Source organism: Somniosus microcephalus, chromosome 14, assembly GCF_052327205.1.
Source record: "Somniosus microcephalus isolate GS21.2 chromosome 14, FLI_Smic_1.0, whole genome shotgun sequence".
In the NCBI taxonomy this organism is placed as follows: domain Eukaryota; kingdom Metazoa; phylum Chordata; class Chondrichthyes; order Squaliformes; family Somniosidae; genus Somniosus; species Somniosus microcephalus.
The window spans coordinates 42,669,307-42,696,041 of record NC_141000.1 but is presented as its reverse complement, the minus strand read 5'-3'; the positions used below and the strand labels follow the sequence as shown (position 1 = coordinate 42,696,041).

General features: G+C 47.1%; 1 protein-coding gene across 1 annotated transcript in view; it reads left to right on the top strand.

Moving 5' to 3' along the window:
- The window catches only part of LOC147107462 (ankyrin repeat and SOCS box protein 9-like), a 195,142-nt gene extending 169,866 nt beyond the window's left edge, over positions 1 to 25,276 (top strand). Inside the window, exon 8 of the mRNA XM_086006513.1 lies at positions 25,063 to 25,276. Coding sequence (XP_085862639.1) covers positions 25,063 to 25,142 — 80 coding nt within the window. The 3' untranslated portion in view covers positions 25,143 to 25,276. The remainder of the gene's footprint in view (positions 1 to 25,062) is intronic.
- Positions 25,277 to 26,735: the final 1,459 nt, after the last annotated feature.

Here is a 26,735-nt window from a genome sequence, read left to right as displayed (position 1 = left end):
AAGCTTTTACCTTCTCTCTAGCCTCGTGGAGCTTGAACTGTAAAATGGCTGGATACCATGTGACAAGCTTAAGGACTGTACCATTGTAGCAAGAATAAAGGGGGTGTCTCAGACTATACTACTGGAACAAGAAAATAGGGGGTTTCTCAATACAATAAGTCAGTCAGGTAAATTAACTATTATACTATTTAACCAATATTTTAAAGTATTTTCTTTCTTAAACTTTCATGACTCTTACACCACTATTAAATCAATAGGGCCTATAGTTTTGATAGAAAACTTTTACTGCTGGAAGAGTCACGTACTCATAGTCAAGCAATCAGTCAAAGCTTTCTGGAGGTGAGGAAAGAAACAGTTGGCGGAAAGGAACAGGAGAGGAGGATACGTGCGTTTATTGTACTTGGCTGTGCCTTGCGTCCCATATGACAGCCTCAGCTTTGCTTATGCTTCTGGCATGAGTTAACACCTCAGATATTTGGATGTTGCTGAAAATCTGGAGCTCAGGAGATAAACAGGAAATCTGACAAAAACAGAAAATGCTGAAAATTCACAACAGGTCCAAAAACACCTAAAAAGAGAAAAGAAACTAGCTTAGCATCCTGGGTGTAAATCCTATGTCAGCACTGGAGACTGGAAGGTAAGTGAGCCACAATAGGTCTGAGGAAAGCCAAGGAGTCTTGCCAGGCCCTGATACTGCATTCACACCACAACTGAAGGGTCCTTGAAGTGACGCCACTTCATACTAACTGCACCTTAGGGTCTAAATGGTTCCTAAGCCCTTGCACATTTATCAGAGAATTGTTAACACTAAAAACGGTAATTAAACGACTGATGCTGTAAAGGTCAGCTCCAATTTAACTGATTTTCTAATTCAGAATCTAATAGCCTCTATCCCAGGCAGGCCTGTACAGGAAACTTTCTGGTATCCGGCACTGACGGGACCGAGTTGGTGCCGTACCATCAAAACTGCCGTAGAAACCAGCGCTAATGTTAAAACATACGGAGCTTTTGAGCTCCGTGCGAATCAACAAACCCTGTTGCTTAGCAACAGCTTCAAGACAGTCGGCCGCAGTTTAAAAGCGTCTCTGTAGCTAAGCAACAGCTTCAGCTAGACCTTGCAGAGCCTGACTGGAAAAAAAAAGCAACGAGAAGTAAAAAAACTTATAGGAAACGGTTCCTGAATTTTGCCGGTAGATAGAGCTTTCCGGACATTTAACCTCTGGTTAAATGAAAGTTTCCTGTATATAATACAATGCAGAATTATCCTGTTAATAAGATTTCACTAACAGTCCTATACCTCTGACAAGCCAAGTCAGTGTTCTGAGTGCCTCACCCATGTTCTCTTCTTGCTCCATGCGTACTGTGTGTGAACACAAGGCCACCAGTTGAGAGGGGTGGGGGGTATAGAAACATAGAAGATAGGAGCAGGAGTAAGCCATTCGGCCCCTCGAGCCTGCTCCGCCATTCAATGAGATCATGGCTGATCATCCAAATTCAGTACCCTGTTCCTGCCTTCTCTCCATATCCCTTGATCCCTTTAGCCTTAAGAAATATATCCAACTCCTTCTTGAATATATTTAATGAATTGGCCTCTACTGCCTTCTTTGGTAGAGAATTCCACAGGTTCACCACTCTCTGGGTGAAGAAATTCCTCCTCATCTCTGTCCTAAATGGCTTACCCCTTATCCTTAGACTGTGACCCCTGGTTCTGGACTCCCCGACCATCGGGAACATCCTTCCAGCATCTAGTCTGTCTAGTCCTGTTAGAATTTTATAAGTTTCGATGAGATCCCCTCTCATTCGTCTAAACTCCAGCGAGTACAAGCCCAATCGACCCAATCTCTCCTCATATGTCATTCCTGCCATCCCAGGTATCAGCCTGGTGAATCTTTGCTGCACTCCTTCCATGGCAAGAACATACTTCCTCAGATAAGGTGACCAAAACTGCACACAATACTCAAGATGTGGTCTCACCAAGGCCCTGTAGAACTGCAGCAAGACATCCTTGTTCCTGTACTCAAACCCTCTTGCTACGAAGGCCAACATACCATTTGCCTTCTTAACCGCCTGCTGCACCTGCATGCTTACCTTCAGCGACTGGTGCACAAGGACACCCAGGTCTCGTTGCACTTCCCCTTCTCCCAATCTATTGCCATTCAGATAATAATCTGCCTTCCTGTTTTTGACACCAAAGTGGATAACCTCACATTTATCCACGTTATATTGCATCTGCCATGCTTCTGCCCAATCACACAATCTGTCCAAATCATACTGGAATTTCTCGGCATCCTCCCAGCTTTGTGTCGTCTGCAAACTTGGAGATATTACATCTAGTTCCCTCATCCAGATCATTAATATATACGAATATAATTATATACACATTAACATATATGGGTGGAGGGGGAGACTGCCTGAAGACACAGTACATTAGGAGTGGGCCTTCCAGGTACTGGGCTGCCATGGTGCCTTGCCTGGAGCACACGGCGAGGGCCAGTGCCAAGAGGTGAGTTAAAAAGCCTCTGTTCTCTATTAATGGCAACAATCCTCCCCTAGACTGCATCTGAGGGGGGCATGCTTGATCATCCTACCTACAGACCCGCAGCTGTCTTTGGAGCCAGGGTGGGAGATGCAGCAGGAGCACAAGACGGAGGATGATGTGTATACCGAGGCAGAGCAGCGCCTCGTGAAGTGGGGAAAAGGAGGGGACGCCTTCACATTGCCGCACTGTACTATGAGGGTGTTGAGGTGGAGGAGACGGGAGACCAGGATACCTATCACAGATGTTGTACATATGGACTTTTGGAAGGCATTCAACAAATTGCCATACCGTATGCTTATTAAGAAGATAGAAGCCCATAGAAAGTGGTGGTGTGGATACGGAATTGGCTCAGTGACAGGAAGCAGAGGGTGGTGCTGGATGGATGTTTTTCACACTGGGAGGTGGTTTGCAGTGGTATTCCCCAAGGGTCAGTTTTGGGTCCATTTATCTTTACAGTTTTTATAAGCGACCTAGACTCGGGTGTCGGGAGCAACATTATACAGTTTGCAGATGATACGAAACTTGGCAAAGTAATAGATAGTGATGAGGATAGTTGTAGGCTTCAGAATGACTTAGACAGGATGGTGAAATGGGCAGAAGCATAGCAGATGGAGTTCAATGTGGAGAAGTGTGAAGTGATGCACTTTGGGAGGACTAATATGGAAAGACAGTATACTATAAATGGTTCGATTTTGAAAAGTGTAGATGAGCAGAGAGACCTTGGTGTCCATAGGCACAAATCCTTAAAGGTGGTACAGCAAGTTGATCAGGTGGTTAAACAGCAAATGTGTTACTTGGGTTTATAAATAGAGGAATAGAATATAAAAGCAGAGATCATGCTAGAACTTTATAAATCACTGGTTAGGCCTCAGCTGGAGTATTGTGGACAATTCTGGCCACCACACTTCAGCAAAGCTATAAAGGCCTTAGAAAGGGTACAGAGGAGGTTTACCAGGATGTTACCAGGGATGAGGGACTTCAGTTATGAGGAGAAGTTGGGAAAGTTAGGACTGTTCTCCTTGGAATAGAGAAGATGAAGAGGTGACCTGATCGAGGTTTTCAAGATGATGAGAGGTGTTGATAGAGAAAAACTATTCCCTCTGGTGAGTGGGTCAATAACCAGAGGTCATAGATTCAAAATCATTGGCAAAGGATCTAGAGGGGATATGAGGAGAAATGTTTTCACCACCTGAAGAGGTGGTGAAAGCTGATTCCATCAATAATTTTAAGAGGGAGTTGGACGGGTTCTTGAGGATGAGGAACTTACAGGGTTACAGACAAAAAGTGGGGGTGTGGGACTGGGCACGACTGCTCCTTCAAAGAGCCAGCACAGGCACAACGGGCAGCGAGGAAGCAAGCACCCCTCTAGAGCCGGTAAGACCAGACCTCGTCAACTACTCGCCTGACTTAGTACGGAGGATCAGAGAGACTCGAAATAGTGGGTAAATGTGCCAAGTTCCCCATTGAAGCAGGGTAGGCAGTGGGAGGGAATGAAGAGGCAAGGGGTGCAAGACTACACGGGCCCATGATTGAAAAGCAGGATGATACTGGAGCTTTGGAAATAATTGTGCACTCTGGGGTCCATGACCCATGATTTGCGACACCTCACAATGGGGCAGGAAATGGATTGTTTGTGCAAGGTGGTTGCTCTGGGCTTCCTGGATCTGTCTGGACAGCCACCGTCCAGCTGATGCCAGTGCCCCATGATCCAGCACCAACCTGCAGCGCTGGCAGTCACAGTCTAACAGACATGCTGCCAAGTTTCAGGAAGGTAGCACATCCCCACATGCCCCCCACCACCCCCGCCCACAGGCTTCATGTCAGGCTGCTCAGAAGCTCTCTCCAGACACAGTCAGTAGCTGTCCCATTGCTGGAGTCAGCTGCTGGGAGTTGAGAGCTAACACAACTCCATGTCCCTTCAATGTAGCATTGGGATTTCCCCCTGCACTTCTCTCTGACTCTGATGAACCAGTCAGATGCAGCACCAGGCAATGTGACCTCATCAAGGCTACACCCCTCCAATTCTGGCCTCTTGCACATCCGCAATGTTAATCATTCCACCATTGGCATCCGTGCCTTCAGCTGCCAAGGCCCTAAGCTCTGGAATTCCCTCCCTAAACCTCTCTACCTTTCTTTCCTCCTTTAAGCCACTCCTTAAAACCTACCTCTTTGACCAGGCTTTTGGTCACCTACCCTAATATCTCCTTATGTGGCTTGGTGTCAAATTTTGTTTGATAACGCTCCTGTGAAGCGCCTTGCGACATTTTACAATGTTAAAGGCGCTGTATAAATGCAAGTTGTTGTTGTTGAGGCACCAAGGGAAATAGCGCTGTCTCCCGGGTGTAGGGTGCCTGTTTGCTTGCTGAGCCCACCTCATAATAATGGGATACAAGGAAATGGCAGAGGCATTGAACAAATATTTTGTATCCATCTTCACAGTCGAGGACACTAAAAACATCTCAGTAATAGTAGAAAATCAAGGGGCAAAAGGGAGGGAGGAACTTAAAACAATCACTATCACTAGAGAAAAAGTGCTAGGCAAACTAATGGGTCTAAAGGCTGACAAGTCCCCTGGACCTGATGGCCTGCATCCTAGGGTCTTAAAAGAAGTGGCTACAGAGATAGTGGGTGCATTAGTTGTAATCTTCCAAAATTCCCTTGACTCTAGAAAAGTACCTGCAGATTGGAAAACCGCAAATGTGACACCCTTATTCAAAAAAGGATGGAGACAGAAAGCAGGAAACTATAGGCCAGTTAGCCTAACATCTGTCATTGGCAAAATGTTCAAATCCATTATTAAGGAAGTAGTAGCAGGGCATTTAGAAAATCATAATACAGTCAACATGGTTTTAAGAATGGGAAATCATGTTTGACAAATCTACTGGAGTTCTTTGAGGAGGTAACGAGCAGTGTGGATAAAGGGGAACCAGTAGATGTAGTGTATTTGGATTTCCAAAAGGCATTTGACAAGGTGCCACATAAAAGGTTACTGAATAAGATAAGAGCTCATGGGGGGTAATATATTAGCATGGATAGAGGATTGGCTAACTAACAGAAAATAGAGTTGGGATAAATGGGTAATTTTCAGAATGGCAATCTGTAACTAGTGGGGTGCCACAGGGATCAGTGCTGGGGCCTCAACTATTTTCAATCTACATTAATGACTTGGATGAAGGAAGCGAGTGTATTGTAGACAAATTTGCGGATGACACAAAGATAGGTGGGAAAGCAAGTTGTGAGGAGGACATAAAGGGCTGGATTTTCATTGGGCTGTGGAGTCAGGATTGGAGGCATGTGGTGGTTTAAAATCCCGAAATCGGGGGTCCCGACCCCCATCCCGCACCCAACCCGCCTCCATGCCAGTTTCAAAGGAGGCAGGTACCCACCCCGCACTGGGACCCGCCTCCCTGAGGCGGGAAGGGGATTAGTGCCAATTAACTGCCTGTTAACAGGTAGTTAACAGGCAGCTTTTAGCCTAATCCCTATTTTCATTGTTGAAATGTGGGATTCCTGACGGCTCCAAACCACGCCAAGTTAGCGAGGCGGGCCATCGGGATGAAGGGTTTGGAGGGTTCGAGATGTCCGGTGTTCAGGTGAGTGATGGGTGCATGAGTGCAGAGGTAAGTGTGTTTGGTCTGTGTAAAGTGTTTAAAGAAGTTCTACTAACGTTTACTTACCTTTACAGCCTTCCTTCCTTCAGGTCTCGGGAGTCCCTCATCTCACCGGCTCAGAAAGCAGAATGGCCGCGATCTGTCAAAATCTGCAGCCTCTGCTTTCTGTTCCGGGGAGATTTCTAAATCATCCTGAGAGGAAGGAATTAACCTAGAGTACAGATTGTTAGTGTTTGACAGCTTCAAACAGCTGTGAAACGCTGATATTTCATCTGTCAAAAGGTCTGGACAGATGAAATTTCAATCTGCAATGTCACCTCTTGCTGGGTGGCCCTTAATTGGCCTGCTGAGCCCGCTGGGTGGGCTCAACAAGGTCAATCAAGTCTAAATCGCGTGGGTTGGCTAGAACTCGATGGAGATGGGACTACAACCCCAAAAGTTGTAGTCCCGCCTCCTCAATGAAAATCCAGCCCAGAGATTCTGCAAAGGGATATAGATAGGTTAAGCGAGTGGGCAAGAATTTGGCAGATGGAGTATAATATGGGAAAATGTGAAGTTATCCACTTTGGTAGGAAGAATAGAAAAGCAAATTATTATTTAAATGGAGAAAGACTACAGAATACAGCGGTACAGAGGGATTTGGGTGTCCCCATACATGAATCACAAAACGTTAACACGCAGGTGCAGCAAGTAATTAGGAAGGCAAATGGAATGTTGGCCTTCATTTCAAGGGGGATAGAGTATAAAAGTAGAGAAGTCTTGTTACAACTGTACAGGGTGCTGGTGAGACCACACCTAGAGTACTGAGTACATTTTTAGTCCCCTTATTTAAGGAGGGATATATTTGCATTGGAGGCAGTTCAGAGAAGGTTCACTAGGTTGATTCCTGGGATGGAAAGGTTGTCTTATGAGGAAAGCTTGAGCAGGTTTTGCCTATACTCATTGGAGTTCAGAAGAATGAGAGGAGATCTTATTGAAACATATAAGATTCTGAGGGGATTGGACAGGGTAGATGTTGCCCCTTGTCAGGGAATCTAGAACAAGGGGGCATAGTCTCAGAATAAGGGGTCGCCCATTTAATGCGGAGATGAGAAATTTCTTCTCTGGAGGTCGTGAATCTTTGGAATTCTTTATTCCAGAGAGTTGTGGAGGCTGAGTCATTGAATATATTCAAGGCTGAGATAGACAGATTTTTGAGCAACAGGGGAGTTGAGGGTTATGGGGAGCGGGCAGGAAAGTGGAGTTGAGGCCAAAATTGGATCAGCCATGACCTCATTAAATGGTGGAGCAGGCTCGAGGGGCCGAATGGCCTACTCCTGCTACTATTTCTTATGTTCTTATGTTCTTTCTCACCTTTTATGCCCTGCTATTGTTCCACATTCAATTTCTGTAAATAACGCACTGAAGTCTCTCAAATTTACAATGGTTGTGGCAGTATTTTTATACATAATCAAGCTACTACCGATAATTGCTCAACCGTTAATTACTGGTTCCGTAGGCTTTGGCAGATGCTTCCCGCTATCTCAACTGTCCCGGATCCAAGGTCCTTACTCTTGCCTTTCTGCAGTTTTGTTTATCTTATCCGGCCTCCAGTTACCATTATCTTTGTTCATAGTTCCTGATTCAAGGTTTTGTGGAGAAACTTTATTACAACTACTGCTACTGTTAAATGCTGACACTACGCTCTGGTCTGATTTTGGTCAAGCTTCCCATCATGCCTTGAAGTTACAGTAACATTTTAATAGCATGGCTTCTAATGCAACAGTAATACACATTTAAAGGTTATCCAAACCTACAGGTTACCCTAGCAGCCCCTCCTGTTGGCCCCTGGTCAGACCTCGTCTGATCCAGGTAGGACATACCTAAATCCCAGAATTCTCTACCTGCTGGATTGTCCAGGGATCCAACTGGACTCCCGCAAGTGTCAAATCCATAAATTACATGGTCCTCTTACAGCCTCACCGATGTCCTAGTAACATTGGCTGTGCTTGGGACCTAGTCGGCCAGATTTATATCGCATACACGTCCCACTTTTCCCCAGTCTCTGAGAGTGGCACCTTGGCTACTGACACGGGGGCTACCCCCTATTTGACATCATCACCATTTGCACCGCCTGGGATATCATCCGTTTTTGACAGTTTTTAACAGATGCATATACTGAGTTTGCACATTCTCCCCGTGTTTGCGTGGGTTTCCTCTGGGTGCTCCGGTTTCCTCCCACAGTCCAAAAATGTGCGGGTTAGGTTGATTGGCCATGATAAAAATTGACCCTTAGTGTTAGGGGGGATTAAATACGTGGGGTTACGGGGTTACGGGGATAGGACTTGGGTGGGATGGCTGTCGGCGTAGGGACCGGGTGCTAGGGTTTGGATGATCAGCCATGATCTCGTTGAATGGCGGAGCAGGCTCGAAGGGCCGAATGGCCTACTCCTGCTCCTATCTTCTATGTTTCTATGTTTCTATGATGATAAGGATGAGCGCGGAGGCAATGGCGGCTGCCATTCTACGTATGTCCCATCAGTTAGGTTGTCTTTGGCCCTTTCCTACTGGGCATATAGCTGAAGCTCCCTGCCTTTTAACTCCCAGCCTTCTCGCCATTCTTTTGGTCAAGTCCACCTCCACTCTTCCCCGTGAGGGCCTGTTTACTTCACATAATGTATTCCATTGTGGTTTTCAAGGCCTGTTCCACTGCCACCCTAGTGGCCCTCCCTGGTGTATCATCCAAACTCAACTCGTCATCCCACCATGAGCTGAAGACCAAGCTGGCGAGGGTTCTGCCTGGTAGATGGAAATCTCCCAAGGTAAGAGAGTCTGAAACTTGAAGGCGAAATGTATGATTATTTGCACATACCAATCCTCCGTAGAGGTAGTTCTTCTCATCGCTCAGAAAACACCACTGAGTTGGAGATGCCTGAATCACCCTAAAGACACCTTCCAGAGGCTCTACCATTACCACCACTGCTGAGCCCTCATCTATCAGTTTCAGGGTGTTACAGGTACACACTATGTAGTGCTCCGACTCAGTACAGCACTCATCTGTGGTCATCAGGAGGGTGCCATTCTTGCCAGGTGCGACGTATCCGCGGGTACCCACCTGGTACGCTGATTTGCCTCTGAACACTCCCAGAGACTCTACTTTACATCCCCCCTGATATGACCTCAAAGGTTGCAATCTCTGGATTACTCCCAGTGCCACGTGCTAGTGAGTATAGGAATAGGAGGATAGAGCAGATGAATGTGTGGCTAAAGAGTTGGTGCAGGAGGGAGGGCTTTAGTTTCCTGGATCACTGGGCCTGCTTCTGGGAAAGGTGGGACTTGTACAAGTCAGACGGGTTGCACCTGAACCAGAGCGGGATAAATATCCTTGCAGGGAGGTTTGCTAGCACTGTTCGGGGGGGTTTAAACTAAAATGGCAGGGGGTTGGGAACCTGAGCAGGGAGACAGAGGAAAGGAAAACAGGGATAAAAGCAAAAGATAGGAAGGAGAAAAACAAAAGTGGCAGTCAGAGAAATCAACGGTTTAAATCAAACGTGGCCACAGTAAATAATAATTCTAATAGGTCTAAGAGCGTTAAAAAAACAAGCCTGAAGGCTTTGTGTCTTAAAGAGAGGAGCATTTGTAATAAGGTGGATGAATTGGCTGCGCAAATAGAGGTAAACGAATATGATTTGGTTGGGATTACAGAAACGTGGCTCAAGGATGGCCAAGACTGGGAACTCAACATTCGATATAGGAAAGATAGGCAAAAAGGAAAGGGAGGTGGGGTAGCATTACTGGTTAAAGAAGGGATTAATACAATTGCAATGAAGGATATTAGCTCTGATGATGTGGAATCTGTATGGGTAGAATTGAGAAATACTAAGGGGAAAAAAACATTAGTGGGAGTGGTATATAGACCTCCAAACAGTAAGGTGGAGGTTGGGGATGGCATTAAAAGGGAAATTAAAGAAGCGTGCAATAAGGGCACAGCAGTCATCATGGGTGACTTTAACCTACATGTAGATTGGGCCAACCAAATTAGTAACAATACTGTGGAGGAGGAATTCCTGAAGTGTTTACGGGATGGTTTCCTGGACCAATATGTCGAGGAACCAACCAGAGATCAGGCCACCTTAGACTGGGTATTATGCAACGAGAAAGGATTAATTAGCAATCTTGTTGTACGAGGCCCCTTGGGTCGGAGCGATCATAATATGATCGAATTCTTCATTAAGATGGAGAATGAAGTAGTTGACTCAGAGACAAGGGTCCTCAATTTAAATAGAGGAAACTACGATGGTCTGAGGAGCGAGTTGGGTAGGATTGAGTGGGGAATGGCGCTCAAAGGGTTGACGGTGGATAGGCAATGGCAAACATTCAAAGACCGAATGGATGAGCTACAGAATTTGTTCATCCCAGTTTGGCGTAAAAATAAAACAAAAAAGGTGACTCAACCGTGGCTAACAAGGGAAATTAGGGATAGCATAAGATCCAAGGAGAGGACATATAAATTGGCTAGAAAAAGCAATAATCCTGAGGATTGGGAGCAGTTTAGGAGTCAACAAAGGAGGACAAAGGGATTAATTAAGAAAGGGAAAATAGAATATGAGAGTAAGCTTGCAGGGAAGATAAAAACTGACTGTAAAAGCTTTTATAGATATGTGAAGAGAAAAAGATTAGTGAAGTCAAGCGTAGGTCCCTTACAGTCAGAATCAGGGGAATTTATAATGGGAAACAAGGAAATGGCAGACCAACTAAATGCATACTTTGGTTCTGTCTTCACAAAGGAGGACACAAATAACCTCCCAGAGACGTCGGGGAACATAGGGTCTGATGAAAGCGAGGAACTGAAAGAAATCAGTATTTGTAGGAAAATGGTGTTAGGAAAATTGAAGGGACTGAAGGCCGATAAATCCCCAGGGCCTGATGGTCTACATCCCAGGGTACTTAAGGAAGTGGCCCTTGAGATAGTAGATACATTACTGATCATCTTCCAGAACTCGATAGACTCTGGATTGGTACCCATGGATTGGAGGGTAGCTAATGTTACCCCACTAATCAAAAAAGGTGGTAGAGAAAAAGCGGGGAATTATAGACCAGTAAGCCTGACATCGGTAGTGGGGAAAATGCTAGAGTCTATTATAAAAGATGTAATAGCAGAGCACTTGGAAAGCAGTGACAGGATCGGACAAAGTCAGCATGGATTTACAAAAGGTAAATCATGCTTGGCTAATCTACTGGAATTTTTTGAGGATGTAACTGGTAAAATAGATAAGGGAGAACCAGTGGATGTGGTGTATTTGGACTTTCAGAAGGCTTTCGATAAGGTCCCGCATAAGAGATTAGTGTGCAAAATTAAGGCACATGGGATTGGGGGCAAGGTATTGACTTGGATAGAGAACTGGTTGGCGGACAGAAAGCAAAGAGTAGGAATAAACGGGTCGTTTTCCGAGTGGCAGGCAGTGACTAGTGGGGTACCGCAAGGATCGGTCCTAGGACCCCAGCTGTTCACAATATATATTAATGATCTGGACGAGGGATTTGGATGTAATATCTCCAAATTTGCAGACGACACAAAGCTGGGCGGGAGGGTAAGCTGCGAGGAGGATGCCGGGAAACTCCAGTACGATTTGGACAAGTTGGGTGATTGGGCAGAAACATGGTAAATGCACTATAATGTGGATAAATGTGAGGTTATCCACTTGGTGGCAAAAACAGGAAGGCAGATTATTATTTGAATGGCAATAGATTGGGAGAAGGGGAAGCGCAAAGAGACCTGGGTGTCCTTGTGCACCAGTCGCTGAAGGTAAGCATGCAGGTGCAGCAGGCGGTTAAGAAGGCAAATGGTATGTTGGCCTTCGTATCAAGAGGGTTCGAGTACAGGAACAAGGATGTCTTGCTACAGTTGTACAGGGCCTTGGTGAGACCGCACCTTGAGTATTGTGTGCAGTTTTGGTCACCATACCTGAGGAAGGACGTTCTTGCCATGGAGGGAGTGCAGCGAAGATTCACCAGGCTGATACCTGGGATGGCAGGAATGACGTATGAGGAGAGATTGTGTCGATTGGGCTTATACTCACTGGAGTTTAGAAGATTGAGAGGGGATCTCATCGAAACCTATAAAATTCTGTCAGGTCTGGACAGACTAGATGCAGGAAGGATGTTTCTGATGGCCGGGGAGTCCAGAACCAGGGGTCATAGTCTAAGGATAAGGGGTAAGCCATTTAGGACTGAAATGAGGAGGAATTTCTTCACCCAGAGAGTGGTGAACCTGTGGAATTCTCTGCCACAGAGGGCGGTGGAGGCCAGTTCATTAAATATATTCAAGAAAGAGTTGGATATGTTTCTTGAGGCTGAAGGGATCAAGGGATATGGGGAAAAGGCAGGGACAGGGTACTGAATTTGGATGATCAGCCATGATCACATTGAATGGCGGAGCAGGCTCGAAGGGCCGAATGGCCTACTCCTGCTCCTGTCTTCTATGTTTCTATGTTTCCCATTCTTGTGCCCCTGTGGCATCATCATTAGAAATCTAAATGCATCCGCTGGCCCCCCGCCTGCTGGTCGGGTTACCAAGAGCTCCTGTCTATCTTCCTCCCAGTTAATCAGATTGAGACTGCTGACTTCCTTCTGCACATGTCGGGACACCATCACAAACCTGATGTCTTCAATGTCTGATTCAACACGATCAATCAAGTCCCGAGCCAGCATGTCACATGCTCGCCTCTTGGACTGTAAATCACTCGCCTTTATTATGGCTTTCCCTAGGTCCTCTATACCTCTCTGTAACCCGGTTCCCTGCACTTCTACTGCCGTAAGCACATACCCCATTCCCTGAGCTGTGAACCGCAGGCCCTTGGCGCTTTCCTGTGTTACCCAGGAGGCATAGCTATCCAGGCCCGTGATTTGCCATGAATTTAGGGCCGAGTTGGCACTTCCCCTAATATACTCCATCTCCGCCACCCCTTGGGGGCCCCTACTTCGGGTGCTATGCGGTCCTTATAATCACTAAGTAATCGCTGCAATTTATGCTTTGCCCAAGTAATTGATGCTGGGTGATCACCACAATTGGCCTCCAACGCCGACAGGTTATAGGTTACCTCTAAAGTGACTATAGTTACATCATGTAACAGTGCCTTCGGGCCCCCGACCCTGATCATGCCATCCGTTAGAGGTGGCACTATGGTGGGACATCGTGACGGCTTTTGATATCCACATGTTGTTAAATCAAAGCGTCTTATATCAGCACATCCCAATTGCTTAAGAACATCGCTACACAATTCTTGGCAATATTGTCCCTCAAGTCCTGGTTCCCAAATGAATGGGTGTCATTTAGTCTACCCTGCTATAATATTGATGGTACTGATGACCACGCCCGTTGTTTTTCTGTGCTGCCCCTTGTGCGGCGAGCAGGTGTATAACCGACGTCCCAGTCCCGTGGCGTCATCAGATGTGCCGGTGACCGTTATATCTCCATCAGTATCCATGCTAGTTTGTAGTTTTGTATAACTGTCACTTCTGGGTCGGATAACAGGGATTCAGACCAAGTTGAAGGAGTCTGCTTGTGTGGTGCTGGGCAAACCTCAAGTTCATATGACCAACCGCCCGAGGCCCTGATCTTTCCCTTTGTGATGGGCAGGGAGGCCGTTCCAATCGGACTGGTTGTCCAGGGGTGGACAGTTCATGGTTGCTGCCACAGTTAGGGTCCCAGTATCCTTGTCCCATATTACATTTGGAATTGATTTTCCATACCTTGATCATATGGGTGCGTGCGGTGACCCGGTCCATGATCCATATATTGGGTTTCTTTACTGATAGGTATATCAAGCATGCCGTCTACCTGAGCTGGAATTGGGGGGGGGGTGGGGGGGGGTAAAGGTGGTGTCTCCGGAATGCCCGAGGGTGCGAGGTCTCGCAAGGAGACTGTGTCCTCCCGCCCGTCCGGGTAAGCCACATAGGCGTACTGGGGGTTGGCGTGCAGGAGGTTCACCTTCTCGACCAGGGGGTCCGTTTTATGGGTCCTCACGTGCTTTCGCAGCAGGACGGGCCCCGGGGAGGTCAGCCAGGTTGGTAGTGTGGTTCCCGTAGTCGACTTCCTGGGGAAAACAAACATTCGTTCATGGGGGGTGGCGTTAATGGCAGTGCAAAGTAGTGACCGGATGGAGTGCAGGGCTGCCGGGAGGACTTCCTGCCAGCGGGAGGTTGGGAGGCCCTTAGACTTTAAGGCTAAGAGGACGGCCTTCCATACCGTCGCGTTCTCTCTTTCTACCTGGCCGTTCCCTCGGGGGTTGTAGCTGGTGGTCCTGCTTGCAGCAATACCTCTCGCTAGTAGGAACTGACGGAGTTCCTCGCTCATGAAGGAGGAGCCCCGGTCACTATGTATATAGTTTGGGAACCCGAACAAGGCGAAGAGGTCGTTCAGGCATTTGATGACCGTGGTACTGGTCATGTCTGGGCAGGGGAAGGCAAAGGGGAAACGGGAGTACTCATCAACGATGTTGAGGAAATACACATTACGGTCAGAGGACGGGAGGGGCCCCTTAAAGTCGATGCTCAGGCGCTCGAAGGGGCGGGTGGCCTTGATCAGGCTTGCTCTGTCCGGCCTAAAGAAGTGCGGTTTGCACTCGGCACAGGTCTGGCAGTTCCTGGTCATGGTCCTGACCTCCTCGATGGAGTATGGCAGGTTGCGGGCCTTAATGAAGTGGTAAAGTCTGGTGACCCCGGGGTGGCAGAGGTCGTTGTGGAGGGTCTGAAGTCTATCACTTTGCGCGCTGGCGCATGTAATTCGTGACAGAGCATCAGGGGGATCGTTCAGCTTACCTGGCCGGTACAAGATATCATAATCATAGGTGGATAGTTCGATTCTCCACCTCAATATCTTGTCATTCTTGATTTTGCCCCTCAGCTTGTTATTAAACATAAACGCGACCGAACGCTGGTCGGTGAGGAGGGTAAATCGTTTGCCTGCCAGGTAATGCCTCCAGCGTCGTACCGCCTCCACAATCGCTTGGGCCTCCTTCTCGACCGACGAGTGTCGGATCTCAGGGCCCTGTAGGGTCCTTGAGAAGAAGGCCACTGGTCTCCCCTCCTGGTTAAGGGTAGCGGCTAGGGCAAAGTCGGATGCATCGCTCTCCACTTGGAAGGGGATGGACTCGTCCACTGCGTGCATTGTGGCCTTGGCGATGTCTCCCTTAATGAGGGAGAAGGCTGCGCACGCTTCCTCCGTAAGGGGGAAGGATGTGGACTTCATGAGGGGTCTGGCTTTGTCTGCATAATTGGGCACCCATTGGGCATAGTAGGCGAAGAGCCCCAGGGTTCTCTTCAGAGCCTTTGGGCAGTGGGGGAGGGGTAGCTCCATGAGGGGACGCATTCTTTCGGGGTCGGGGCCGATGACTCCGTTCTCTACTACACAGCCGAGGATGGCAAGGCGCGAGGTGTTAAACACACATTTCTCCTTATTGTAGGTGAGGTTCAGCCGTTGGGCTGTACGGAGGAATCTCTCCAGATTAACGTCATGGTCCTGCCGGTCGCGGCCGCAGATGGTGACGTTATCTAGGTAGGGGAACGTGGCATGCAGCCCGTTCTGGTCAACCATCCGGTCCATCTCCCTTTGGAAGACCGAAACCCCGTTGGTGACGCCGAAGGGAACCCTAAGGAAGTGGTAGAGGCGGCCGTTCGCCTCGAAGGCTGTATACTGGCGGTCCTCAGGGCGGATAGGGAGTTGGTGATAGGCCGACTTAAGGTCGATGGTGGAGAATACCCGGTACTGCGCAATCTGATTGACCATATCAGATATGCGGGGAAGGGGGTATGCATCCAGCTGGGTGTACCTGTTTATGGTCTGGCTGTAGTCGATGACCAGGCGGTTTTTATTGCCGGTCTTAGCGGCCACGACCTGGGCACGCCAGGGGCTGGTGCTCCCCTCGATGATGCCCTCCTTCAGGAGACGCTGCACCTCAGAGCTAATGAAAGCTCTGTCCCCGGCGCTGTACCGCCTGCTCTTGGTCGCGACGGGTTTGCAGTTGGGGGTGAGGTTAGCGAACAGGGAAGGTGGCGGGACCTTGAGGGTGGATAGGCCGCAGGTGTTACGCGGTGGGCGGTTTAAAATCTGTTGGTTGTCGACTGTGAGTGGGGGGAGGGGTCCGCCGTATGCTAGCGTGACGCTTTGGAGGTGGGATTGGAAGTCTAGCCCTAGTAGGACAGCAGCGCATAGCTGGGGGAGGACGAGGAGTTTAAAATTTTTATACTCCGTACCCTTAACCGATAGGGTCACAACACAGTAGCCGCTGATGTCTGTGGCGTGGGATCTCGATGCCATCGAGATCCGGTTGCGCGTTGGCAGGACAGGGAGGGAGTAGTGGCTCACCGTGTCTGGGTGGATGAAACTCTCCGTGCTTCCGCTGTCGAACAGGCAGGTCGTGGCGTGGCCGTTTACTCTGATGTCCATCATTGACTTGGACAGGTGATGCGGGCGGGCTTGGTCCAGTGAGACGGAGGCTAGTGTATAGCTGAGCGAGTCGTTGTAGTCTGCGGGTGAGGCGGTAGTCGGGTCTAGAGGCACGGTGGCGGTCGAGCGTGGTGGGTAAAATGGCGTCTCCCACGAGGTTGGACAAAATGGCGGAGAAGATGGCTGCCCCCGTAACTCACATGAGGCACTGCTGGTGTCGGTTGCCTGTATCAAAGATGGCCGCCCCCATGACTCACATGTGGGGATGCTGGCCTCTGTTGCCTTGAAGGAAGATGGCCGCCCCCACAGCTCGCATGAGGCACTGCTGGCCTCTGATGATCCACCTCTGCAGGCCTTAGCGAAGTGGCCTTTCTTCAAACAGTTTGAGCAGGTAGAGTTCTTGGCTGGGCAGCGCGACCTCGGGTGTTTCGACTGGCCACAGAAGAAGCAGCCGGCGGCCCGATCGCGGGGGTCCGATGTCGGAGCCGGTACCGGGGGTGGCGGTCTCGATCGGGTCCGGGACGCCGACGCTGAGGTAGGTCCCAGGGGGGGTGCTGCGGGGGGTATCGTGGTCGGGGTCGGTCCCAAGTCCCAGGGTCGCGAGTTACAGTACCTTGAGTATGCCTCGAGGTCCCGATGGGCCACCTCTAGAGAGAGAGCGAGGGCTGCAGCTTTGTCCACGTCGAGGTCCCTTGCTTCCAGTAGTCTTTGCCGTGAGTAGTCGGACCGCAGGCCTTTCACGAAGGCATCGCGGACATTGTCTTCAGTATTTTCTGCAGCCGTTACCGCTTTAAAGTTACAGTCTCTGCCGAGTGCTTGTAGCACCCGTAAAAATTCCTCCACGGGCTCTCCTGGCTGTTGCGGGCGGGATCTTAGGAGGTGTCTGGCATACATGGAATTTACCGGGGTTTGGTACTGTCTTTTCAGCCGGTTGATGGCGTCCTCGTATGTTTTGAGGTCCCGGATGAGTGCGAATACTTTAGGGCTCACTTGGGCGTTCAGAACTCTTAGCATGGATTTCTGAGGCACGCTGGATTCTCCCAGGTAGGCTTCGAAGCAGCTCAGCCAGTGTTCAAAGTCGAGGGCTGAGTTTGCTGCCTGTGGATTTAGGTCCAGGTACGGTGGTCTGAGGGCTCGCAGCCAGGCAGGCTGCTGTGGCTGTTGTAGCTGGGCGTCTGGCTGGTCGCTTGGCTGGTCGTTTGACTGCTCAAGTGTCGACATTTTAAAATTTAGCCAATAAAATTGATATACCTATCAATTCATCCAATGAAAAGCGATGAGTTAAGAAAGTAACTATAGGTTTTTATTGGCTAAATAACAGAGCCCACCCTCATGGGTGATCGGATCCAACAAGGAAGAACACCAGCCAGTCGACCACCTTTATACCTGGGCAGGTAGGTGGAGCCATGGGCGGAGTCAGCAGTGGTCAGCCCAGGTATAACAGCGTGACAAGAAGCGACCTCGTATAGTGATACAACAGTGTGAACAGTGATAACGATATAACAGTGATAACTATAGTGTAACGATAGTGAATGATAAAAGTGGTTTACCACATTTACCCATTACCCTTTTCCCCCTGTGCCAGTTGCATGTATTGTCCTGGATGCAAACAAGTACTTTTATCGATGTGCACGGTGGGCACCGCCCACGCTACCATAATTGTTGGGAGGGTGATCGCCATCATGGCTGTCCACCAGGCCGCCATTGTGAGATAGTTTTACCTGAAACAAATTAAGAGATCTGCTGCTAGCTTTCCTGTTGGTAGAAACAGAATATGAGTCATACGGCTTAACCTTGGACCAATGTTTCCATCTACCCCCCTTTTGGATGTCCAAACACACACATGTATCGCTGGTCAATAGGCCCGTGTAAGTGTAAGGGTTGGGGCTTCTTTAAACTGGTTTAAAGTAATTTTCCTGGTCTTGCAGCCTTTGCCTGCACTCGGACCAATTCCAATAAAACCAATTTTAAAACAGCGGTTTCGAATCGCTACCCCACCTTCCAGTTCTGACTGCAGGGCTTATAATTATTGATATTAAAACAGACACGTAGTTTGGATGAGAGAAAAAAATCAAGTTTTATTAACTAAAAGAAACTATAATCAAAATATCAAACTATCCCACACACACACAGTAATTACAGTAAAATTGCTTAAAATGGGGTAAGGCAGACGGCAAAAACGAGGGGTAAGTGACTACAATGTTGGTTGAACAATCTTAGTAATATCCCCTTAAATTACCATCCCCCAAACTCCTTAACTAGGTTGCTTTGCTGAGGAGTCAGAAACTCTGCTCACATGTGGTCCAGCGAAGTGAGAGAGAGAGAGAGAGAGAGAGAGGCTCACCTATGGTCCCAGGAAGTAAAAGAGAGAGATAGCTTCTGAGCAGTTATCTTTATACCTGGCGAGGCCCCTGCCGTTCTGCCTTGCAAGGACTGTGTGCAAAATTCCCCCCCCAAAGGGTCCAATACACAAGAGAAAGCTATGATTGGCTAACAGAGTGGTTGGACTGGGTTAATGTGTCTTCCGGAGCTCCCTGGGCTGAAACAAAAGGGAAATACAACTGCTCTGTTGTGCAGAATGCTAGGTGATTTAGACCCATTCAATTGTTACACGTTTCCCATTCAAGGTACAAAAGTCTCTTCTGCAGTTTAGATGTATCCACTCGATATACAAACAAATGCTAATAGCATTCAGTTGCTTTGTAAACAAAGCATTGTCCTTTGTCTTCATTGAACCGTACTTCCAGACACAGAAAGCTGCTTTCCAAGCCTCTTTTGTCTTCGGCCATGTGGTGCGACAGCCATTTTTATCCCTGGAAATTTAAAAGCACAACGCCCAGGGATTCTTTAATCAAAAAAATTGATCTTCAGAACTGTAAATTATTGCGAATTCTTACATAAGGCCCAGTCCACCGAGGCGCCAGTCCCGGTTTGGACGGCACCCCTTTTACCATTACCCTGTCTCCCACTTTTGGGAACCCCGATGACTCGGGCTCAGGCCCATGCCCGTGTCGATCTGCCGCTTCTTGCTGTTGCTTTACTTCCACTTTCATCCTTGAAGCTGCTTACATAGCTCCGCTACATACCGTGTAATTCTATCCCTCAGCGGCCCTGTTTCACTACACCCTTCTATCACCCCTTCTGGCAATCTCATAGCCCTCCCAGTCATTAATTCATACGGAGTCAGCCCTATTGTCCGGTTGGGGGTTGCCCGCAACCTCATTAATATGGTCGGGAGGACATCCACCCAGTTCTTACCCGTGCTCGCAATCGCTTTTGCTATAGCCGTTTTTAGGGTTCTATTCATACGTTCCACCATTCCAGAACTCTGAGGGTAGTAAGGTATGTGGAACCTCTGCTTTACCCCCAATAACTGACATGCCGCCTTCATGACCCTACCCCTGGTCTGAATCCATTTGTAGGGGGACCCTCCACCGGGGTATCACCTCCTCTGCCAAGATTCTTGCGGCCATATCGGCAGTGCAATTTCATGTTGGGAAGGCCTCTACCCAGCGAGTGAAGTGATCCATTATCACCAGGCAGTAGGTCTTTCCCCTACTCTCTGGAAGGGGACCGGTGAAATCGATTTGTAGGTTTTCCCATGGTCCCTTCAGTCTTGGTTGATTTCCCATACGAATCTTTATCCCCTTTCCTGGGTTATACTGCGCACAGATCAGGCACCTCTGGCAGTGCTTTGCCACGTCCCTGATGTATATCCCCGTGATAGATTTCTAGTAAATTCTGCCTGATACACTCGGGGGCTACCACCTGGTCTGCCCCTTCCAACTTCCATACCCCAATCATATCTCCCTTTGCCCCGTGACTCTCCCATACCTCTCTCTCTTCCTTTGACATATCTTTGTGCAGTTGCACCATATTTACTTCCTCTGGTCCGATGGTGCAAGCTGCCACCAGGGCCAGAGAAGGGGGCATATTTTCGGCAGCCTCTTTAGCTGCCATATCAGCCCATTTGTTTCCTTTCTGTATCCAATCGTCCCCCTTCTGATGTGCTTTTGCCTTGACTACTGCTACCTCTAGTGGGAGCCCTGCAGCCTCCACCAGAGCCTTTACTAGCACTTCATGTTTAATGTGATCCCCTGAGGATGCTATAAACCCCCTTTGAGCCCATGAGGCCATATAATCGTGGACTACGCCGAACGTATCAGTGTAAATATTCACTCGTTTCCCTGGACAAGCCCATAATGCTTCGATAAGAGCCATCAGTTCCGCTACCTGGGTCCCCTCCTTCCAGAGCTCCTTGTCGGACCACCTGACCATCCTTCCTCATGACTGCCCATCCCGTATGGGGGTGTATCACTTATAAATTTCCTAGAACCATCGACAAACATTACCTCACACTCACCTTCAAGTGGGCTATCTTTTACCCCACAACTTTCCTCTTCCTCTACCGCTAGTTCACACTGATGTTCTTCGCCTTCCGTTAATATGCAGCCTGCAGGGTTTAATCCACCGTCTTTAACAATCTGTATGGACTTATCCTTTGGGATAAGTACCGCTTCCCACGCTGCTCTTCAGCTATCTGATACTGCTCTTAACCTTCCAGTATTAAGTAGGATATTGTTTATGTGGTTTGTGGGTTTCCCCCTTGATAAGAACATAAGAACATAAGAAATAGGAGCAGAAGAAGGCCATTCAGCCCTTCAAGCCTGTTCCGCCATTCAATGAGATCATGGCTGATCTTCTGCCCCAACTCCATTCACCTGCCCTATCGCCATATCCCTTGATGCCCTTACTAGTCAGAAATCTATCCACTTCTGTTTTGAATATACCCAATGACTGAGTCTCCATAGCCCTCTGGGGTAGAGAATTCCAAAGATTCACCACCCTCTGTGTGAAGAAATTTCTTCTCATCTCAGTCCTGAATGGCCTACCCTTTATCCTGAGGCTGTGGCCCTTGGTTCTAGACTCCCCAGCCAAGGGAAACATTCTCCCACTATCCACCCTATCAAGCCCTGTAAAAATGTTGTATGCTTCAATGAGATCCCCTCTCATTCTTCTGAATTCAAGAGAATACAGGCCTAGTTTACTCAATCTCTTCTCATACGACAGTCCCGCCATCCCAGGAATCAATCTCGTGAACCTTCATTGCACTCCCTCTATGGCAAGTATATCCTTCCTTAGGTAGGCAGACCAAAATTGTACACAGTACTCCAGGTGCGGTCTCACCAAGGCCCTATATAATTCAGAGTAAGGCTTCTTTACTCCTGTACTCAAATCCTCTTTTAATGAAGGCCAGCATATTATTTGCCTTCCTAATGGCTTGCTGCACCTGTACATTCACTTTCAGTGACTCATGTACAAGGACATCCAAGTCCCTTTGCCGTCTGCATTCCCCAATCTTTCACCATTTAGGAAATACTCCGCCTTTTTGTTTTTTCTACCAAAGTGGATAACTTCACATTTATCCACATTATATTCCATCTGTGATGTTCTCGCCCACTCACTGAGCCTCTTCACATCCTCTTCACAACTGACACTGCCACCTAGCTTTGTATCATCAGCAAATTTGGAAATGTTACATTTAGTCCCCTCATCCAAATCATTGATATAGATTGTGAATAGCTGGGGCCCAAGCACCGATCCTTGTCACAGCCTGCCATCCTGAAAAAGACCTGTTTATCCCTACTCTTTGTTTTCTGTCTGTTAACCAATTCTCAATCCATGCTAGTATATTACCCCCAATTCCATGTGCCCTAATTTTGTTCACCAACCTCTTGTGTGGGACCTTATCGAAGGCCTTCTGAAAATCCAAATACACCACATCTGCTGGTTCCCCTTTATCTGCTCCACTAGTTACCTCCTCAAAGAAATCCAATAGGTTTGTTAAACAGGATTTCCCTTTCATAAATCCATGTTGACGCTGCCCAATCTTACTATTCGTTTCTAAGTGCCCAGTTATTGCATCCTTTATAATAGATTCCAGCATTTCCCCAACTACTGATGTGAGGCTAACAGGTCTGTAGTATCGACCCTTCCACAATCTTGTTTGTGTCTAGCCCATACCTCCGGAAATTGGGAACACACAAGCCGTCCAATCCAAATTCCATGTAACTTAAACTTCAATTTCAATTCTTCTAACAGTATGTTTAACTCTATTCTGATTGTTTCATTAATTAGATAGTTTCTCGGAGTATGTGTCAATGCAGGGACACAAATGTCTCCAGAAAGCTATCAATTTACTACACGTCCCTGACTTTCACTAGAAAGCTACAAAAATTCTCATTTGGTAGTGTAATTTTTCTTACACCCTCAATCCCTTCCTCTCTCCATTTTACACAACCCATTAATTACCATTCATATCTCATTCATGAGCCCTGGAGGAACTTTACTGTCCAGTACAATACTTAAGATAGAAAACATAGATCAAATGTTCTCACTTAGTCCAAGTTATTATCACTTTTTATTTATCATTATTTTAGAGGAACTTTTATTTTCCCAAAAGCACGGTGGCATAGTGGTTAGCACTGTTGCCTCACAGCGCCAGGGACCCGGGTTCGAATCCGGCCTCGGGTGACTGTCTGTGTGGAGTTTGCACATTCTCCCCGTGTTTGCGTGGGTTTCCTCCGGGTGCTCCGGTTTCCTCCCACAGTCCAAAGATGTGCGGGTTAGGTTGATTGGCCATGATAAATTGACCCTTAGTGTTAGGGGGATTAAATACGTGGGGTTATGGGGATAGGGTGGGATATGTGTCGGTGCAGGCTCGATGGGCCGAAATGGCCTCTATCTGCACTGTGGGGTTTCTGTGTGATTCTGTGTGAAAAGTAACCCAGCAGCGCTCCGAAAGCTTGTGATTTCAAATAAAGCTGTTGGACTATAACCTGGTGTTGTGTGATTTCTTACAATATATAGTGCCTGAGTCCATTTTGTCATTTCAAAATTATCCTAAAATCCAAACAGCAGTACTGTTGAACTGACAGGTTTTGTCAATGTTCAATTTCATTTCTATCAATTTATCTTATCAATTCCAATTTCAGAAACAAGTGATTCCCAGGCTAGGTGGTTTACATGGTGTTTTAACATTAGAGACAGAAGTGCTACAATTAGTTTACAAGGTAACTTCCATATAATAAAAAAAAGCAGAGAATCCATTGTGGCTCTGCTTAAGAGCCCAAGGGATAATTTATCAAATCATAATTTTCCCTCCGTCACTGTGGGGAAATATTAACTTAAAATTAAGACACTTAAATTTAACCAATTTGATTGAATTTTTTGAGGGTGTGATTAGGTATGTGGACGAGGGTAGTGCAGTTGATGTAGTCTACATGGACTTCAGTAAGGCTTTTGACAAAGTCCCGCATGGGAGACTGGTCAAGAAGGTAAGAGCCCATGGGATCCAGGGCAATTTGGCACATTGGATCCAAAATTGGCTTAGTGGCAGGAGGCAGAGGGTGATGGTCGAAAGTTGTTTTTGTGACGTGTGTCCAGTTGTGTACTGCAGTTTGTAGTGTACATTAATGATTTAGATATGAATGTAGGAGGTATGAGTAAGTTCGCAGATGACACGAAAATTGGTGGCGTGGTAAATAGTGAGGAGGGAAGCCTCAGGCTACAGGACAATATAGACGGGTTGGTCAGATGGGCAGAACAGTGACTGTAAAAACATTGAATATAACTGGAGAAAAATTAGTTTTTCACATTTAAACAAATCAAATTGCTTTGGAAGATTTCACCATAGCAACCGCAACTCCAACGTTAAATCTTCGACTGAAACTTAAACATTTGTTAAACATATATTCCTGTAGGGCAGTGGTTCCCAACCTGTGGTCCACGAGGGTACTGCAGGTGGTCCGTGAAAAAGTGGTCCAAACCCTTAAAATAAATGTGTCTGTTGTCTCCACAGATGTTGAATGACCCGCCGTGTGGTTCCAGTGCTTTTATTGCTGTTTAAAGCTGGGTTTTGGGGATGAGCTGATGGAAGTGAAAACCTGCCGTGGATGGAGGGCGGGTTGGTTTTCTGGAAGGAGCAAATCAACTGGGCCGAAAAATCAGCTCCAGACAAATTCACAAAAATATTTCCCACCTCACTACCACACAACGGCAAGTACTGCTCCAATCTATCATATAAACCCAACTAGTGCCCCCTCAATTCAACAATCTTCACCAGTGTCCCCACTATTATACAACCTCAGGTGTGCATGTTCGGAGTGTGGGTCTTTGACAGAGGGTTTTATACAACAGCAGTCGCCAGTCCTCTTGTGTCACACTAAGTAAAACTAGATATAAGATCCTCAATAATAAATCCAGTAGGGAATTCAGGAAAAGCTTGTTTATGCAAAGAGTGGTTGGAATGTGGAACGCAATACCACAGGTACTAGATATCAGAGAGGGGAGCAGAGAAATTTCAGCTGTGAGTTGGCTCCATGGCTTAGCTGGTCAAAGCACCTGTCCAGTATACAGAAGAGCCTGTGTTCCATTCCCAGCGTGGCATTTTTTAAAGAACAAAATATTCTCTTATGATCCCACAGATCAAAACCTCTGCTCTAAGGAGAACAACCCCAGCTTCTCGTTTGAAAGTGCTGCAATCCTTTGGGATGGGAACGGATAAAGGCTCATCACACGCACATCATAAATACATATTAAAGTCTAACTGTCATTCGGCCAACATACTAACATTTCCTCCAGTCTGCAACAGACAGTTATCGGTTTATTAATGGCCATTAAAACAATTATTCATCATGATATTGCCTTTAATTATATGTTCGTGTAATTGATTTAATAAACTGCACAACTGTTTTATAAAAATCAGACCGGAAATCACCCCCTGGCCCACCAGGGAACGCTCCACCCAGCAGCTGTGAGAGCTGTAAATATACTGGGTGTATCCCTGCCAGATACAAATGTATTCCTGACTTGTGTTCGATGTAAATGTTTATTATCTCTGCAACTTACAAGTGTCTGTAGATATATCTGAATTAATTATTCATTTATTGGGAAGCATCTGTTTAATTGTGAATTGAGACAGTGCATTCCAGAGCCCAACAACTCGCAGTGTGAAAAACAAATGGTTCCTAATGTCGCCTCGGATTCTTCTGCCAATCACTTTCAATCTGTGTCCTCTGGTCACCGACTCTTTAACCACTGGAAAAATGTTTCTCCTCATTTACTATATCAAACCCGTTCATGAATTTAAACACCTCTGTCAAAACCTCTGCTCTAAGGAGAGCAACCCCAGCTTCTCCAATCCCCCACATTCTGAAGTCCCTCATCCCTGGTACCATTCCAGTAAATCACTTCTGTTCATTTCTTCCTTCTAAAAAGCACGAACAGAATAAAAAGAGAGAGAAATAAATACTGAGCAAATGGATGTGAATGTTTAAGAACATAAGAAATAGGAGCAGGAGTAGGCCATTCAGCCCTTCGAGCCTGCTCCGCCATTCAATGAGATCATGATTGATCTTAAAAGGTGAAATAACAGAAAATCTGGGTTTTATGATTGGTCAGTGAGAGGAATCCATCTTTCAATCGGGCTTTGGCCGTTCGATTTACTGATAAAGTCAGACAGAGAGGACTGTTGCAGACAGGACCAGCTAGCTCAGTCGGTAAAACATGAGACTCTTAATCTCAGGGTCGTAGGTTCAAACCCCACGTTGGGTGGTTATTTTTACTGCTGATTTTACAGGTGATCCCCAGCTCTGAATTCCGCGGCAGAGAGTCCAAGGAGTGTTTGATGTAAATGAGGTTCAACAACAATATCAGAAAATCTCTCCATGATTCTGGACTCTTGTCTCTCTCTCGTTGAACTTCATATCATTTCACCTGCAGCTCGGCATCAGTGAAACTCAGTGGGACTTCGGGCCAGTCTCTCCCTTCACAACGCATGAGTGCCGAGAAAACAACGGGTAATTTTACACACATGTTGTGCTCTGTAACTTCTTATAACAACCCTGTGAGGTCTCCCCTGGTGTGTCAGCTTTAAATGTTTATAAACACGTCAGCAGAACATTAACATAACCTGAGCTCCGAGATGTCAGTAGGAGAGCATTTTGGTGACAGTTGACCATAATTCGGTGAGATTTAAGGTTGTCATGGAAAAGGACAAAGATGGACCAGAAACAAAGGTTCTAAATTGGGGGAAAGCTGATTTTAATATGATAAGGCAGGATCTGGCCACAGTGGACTGGGATCAGCTGCTTTTAGG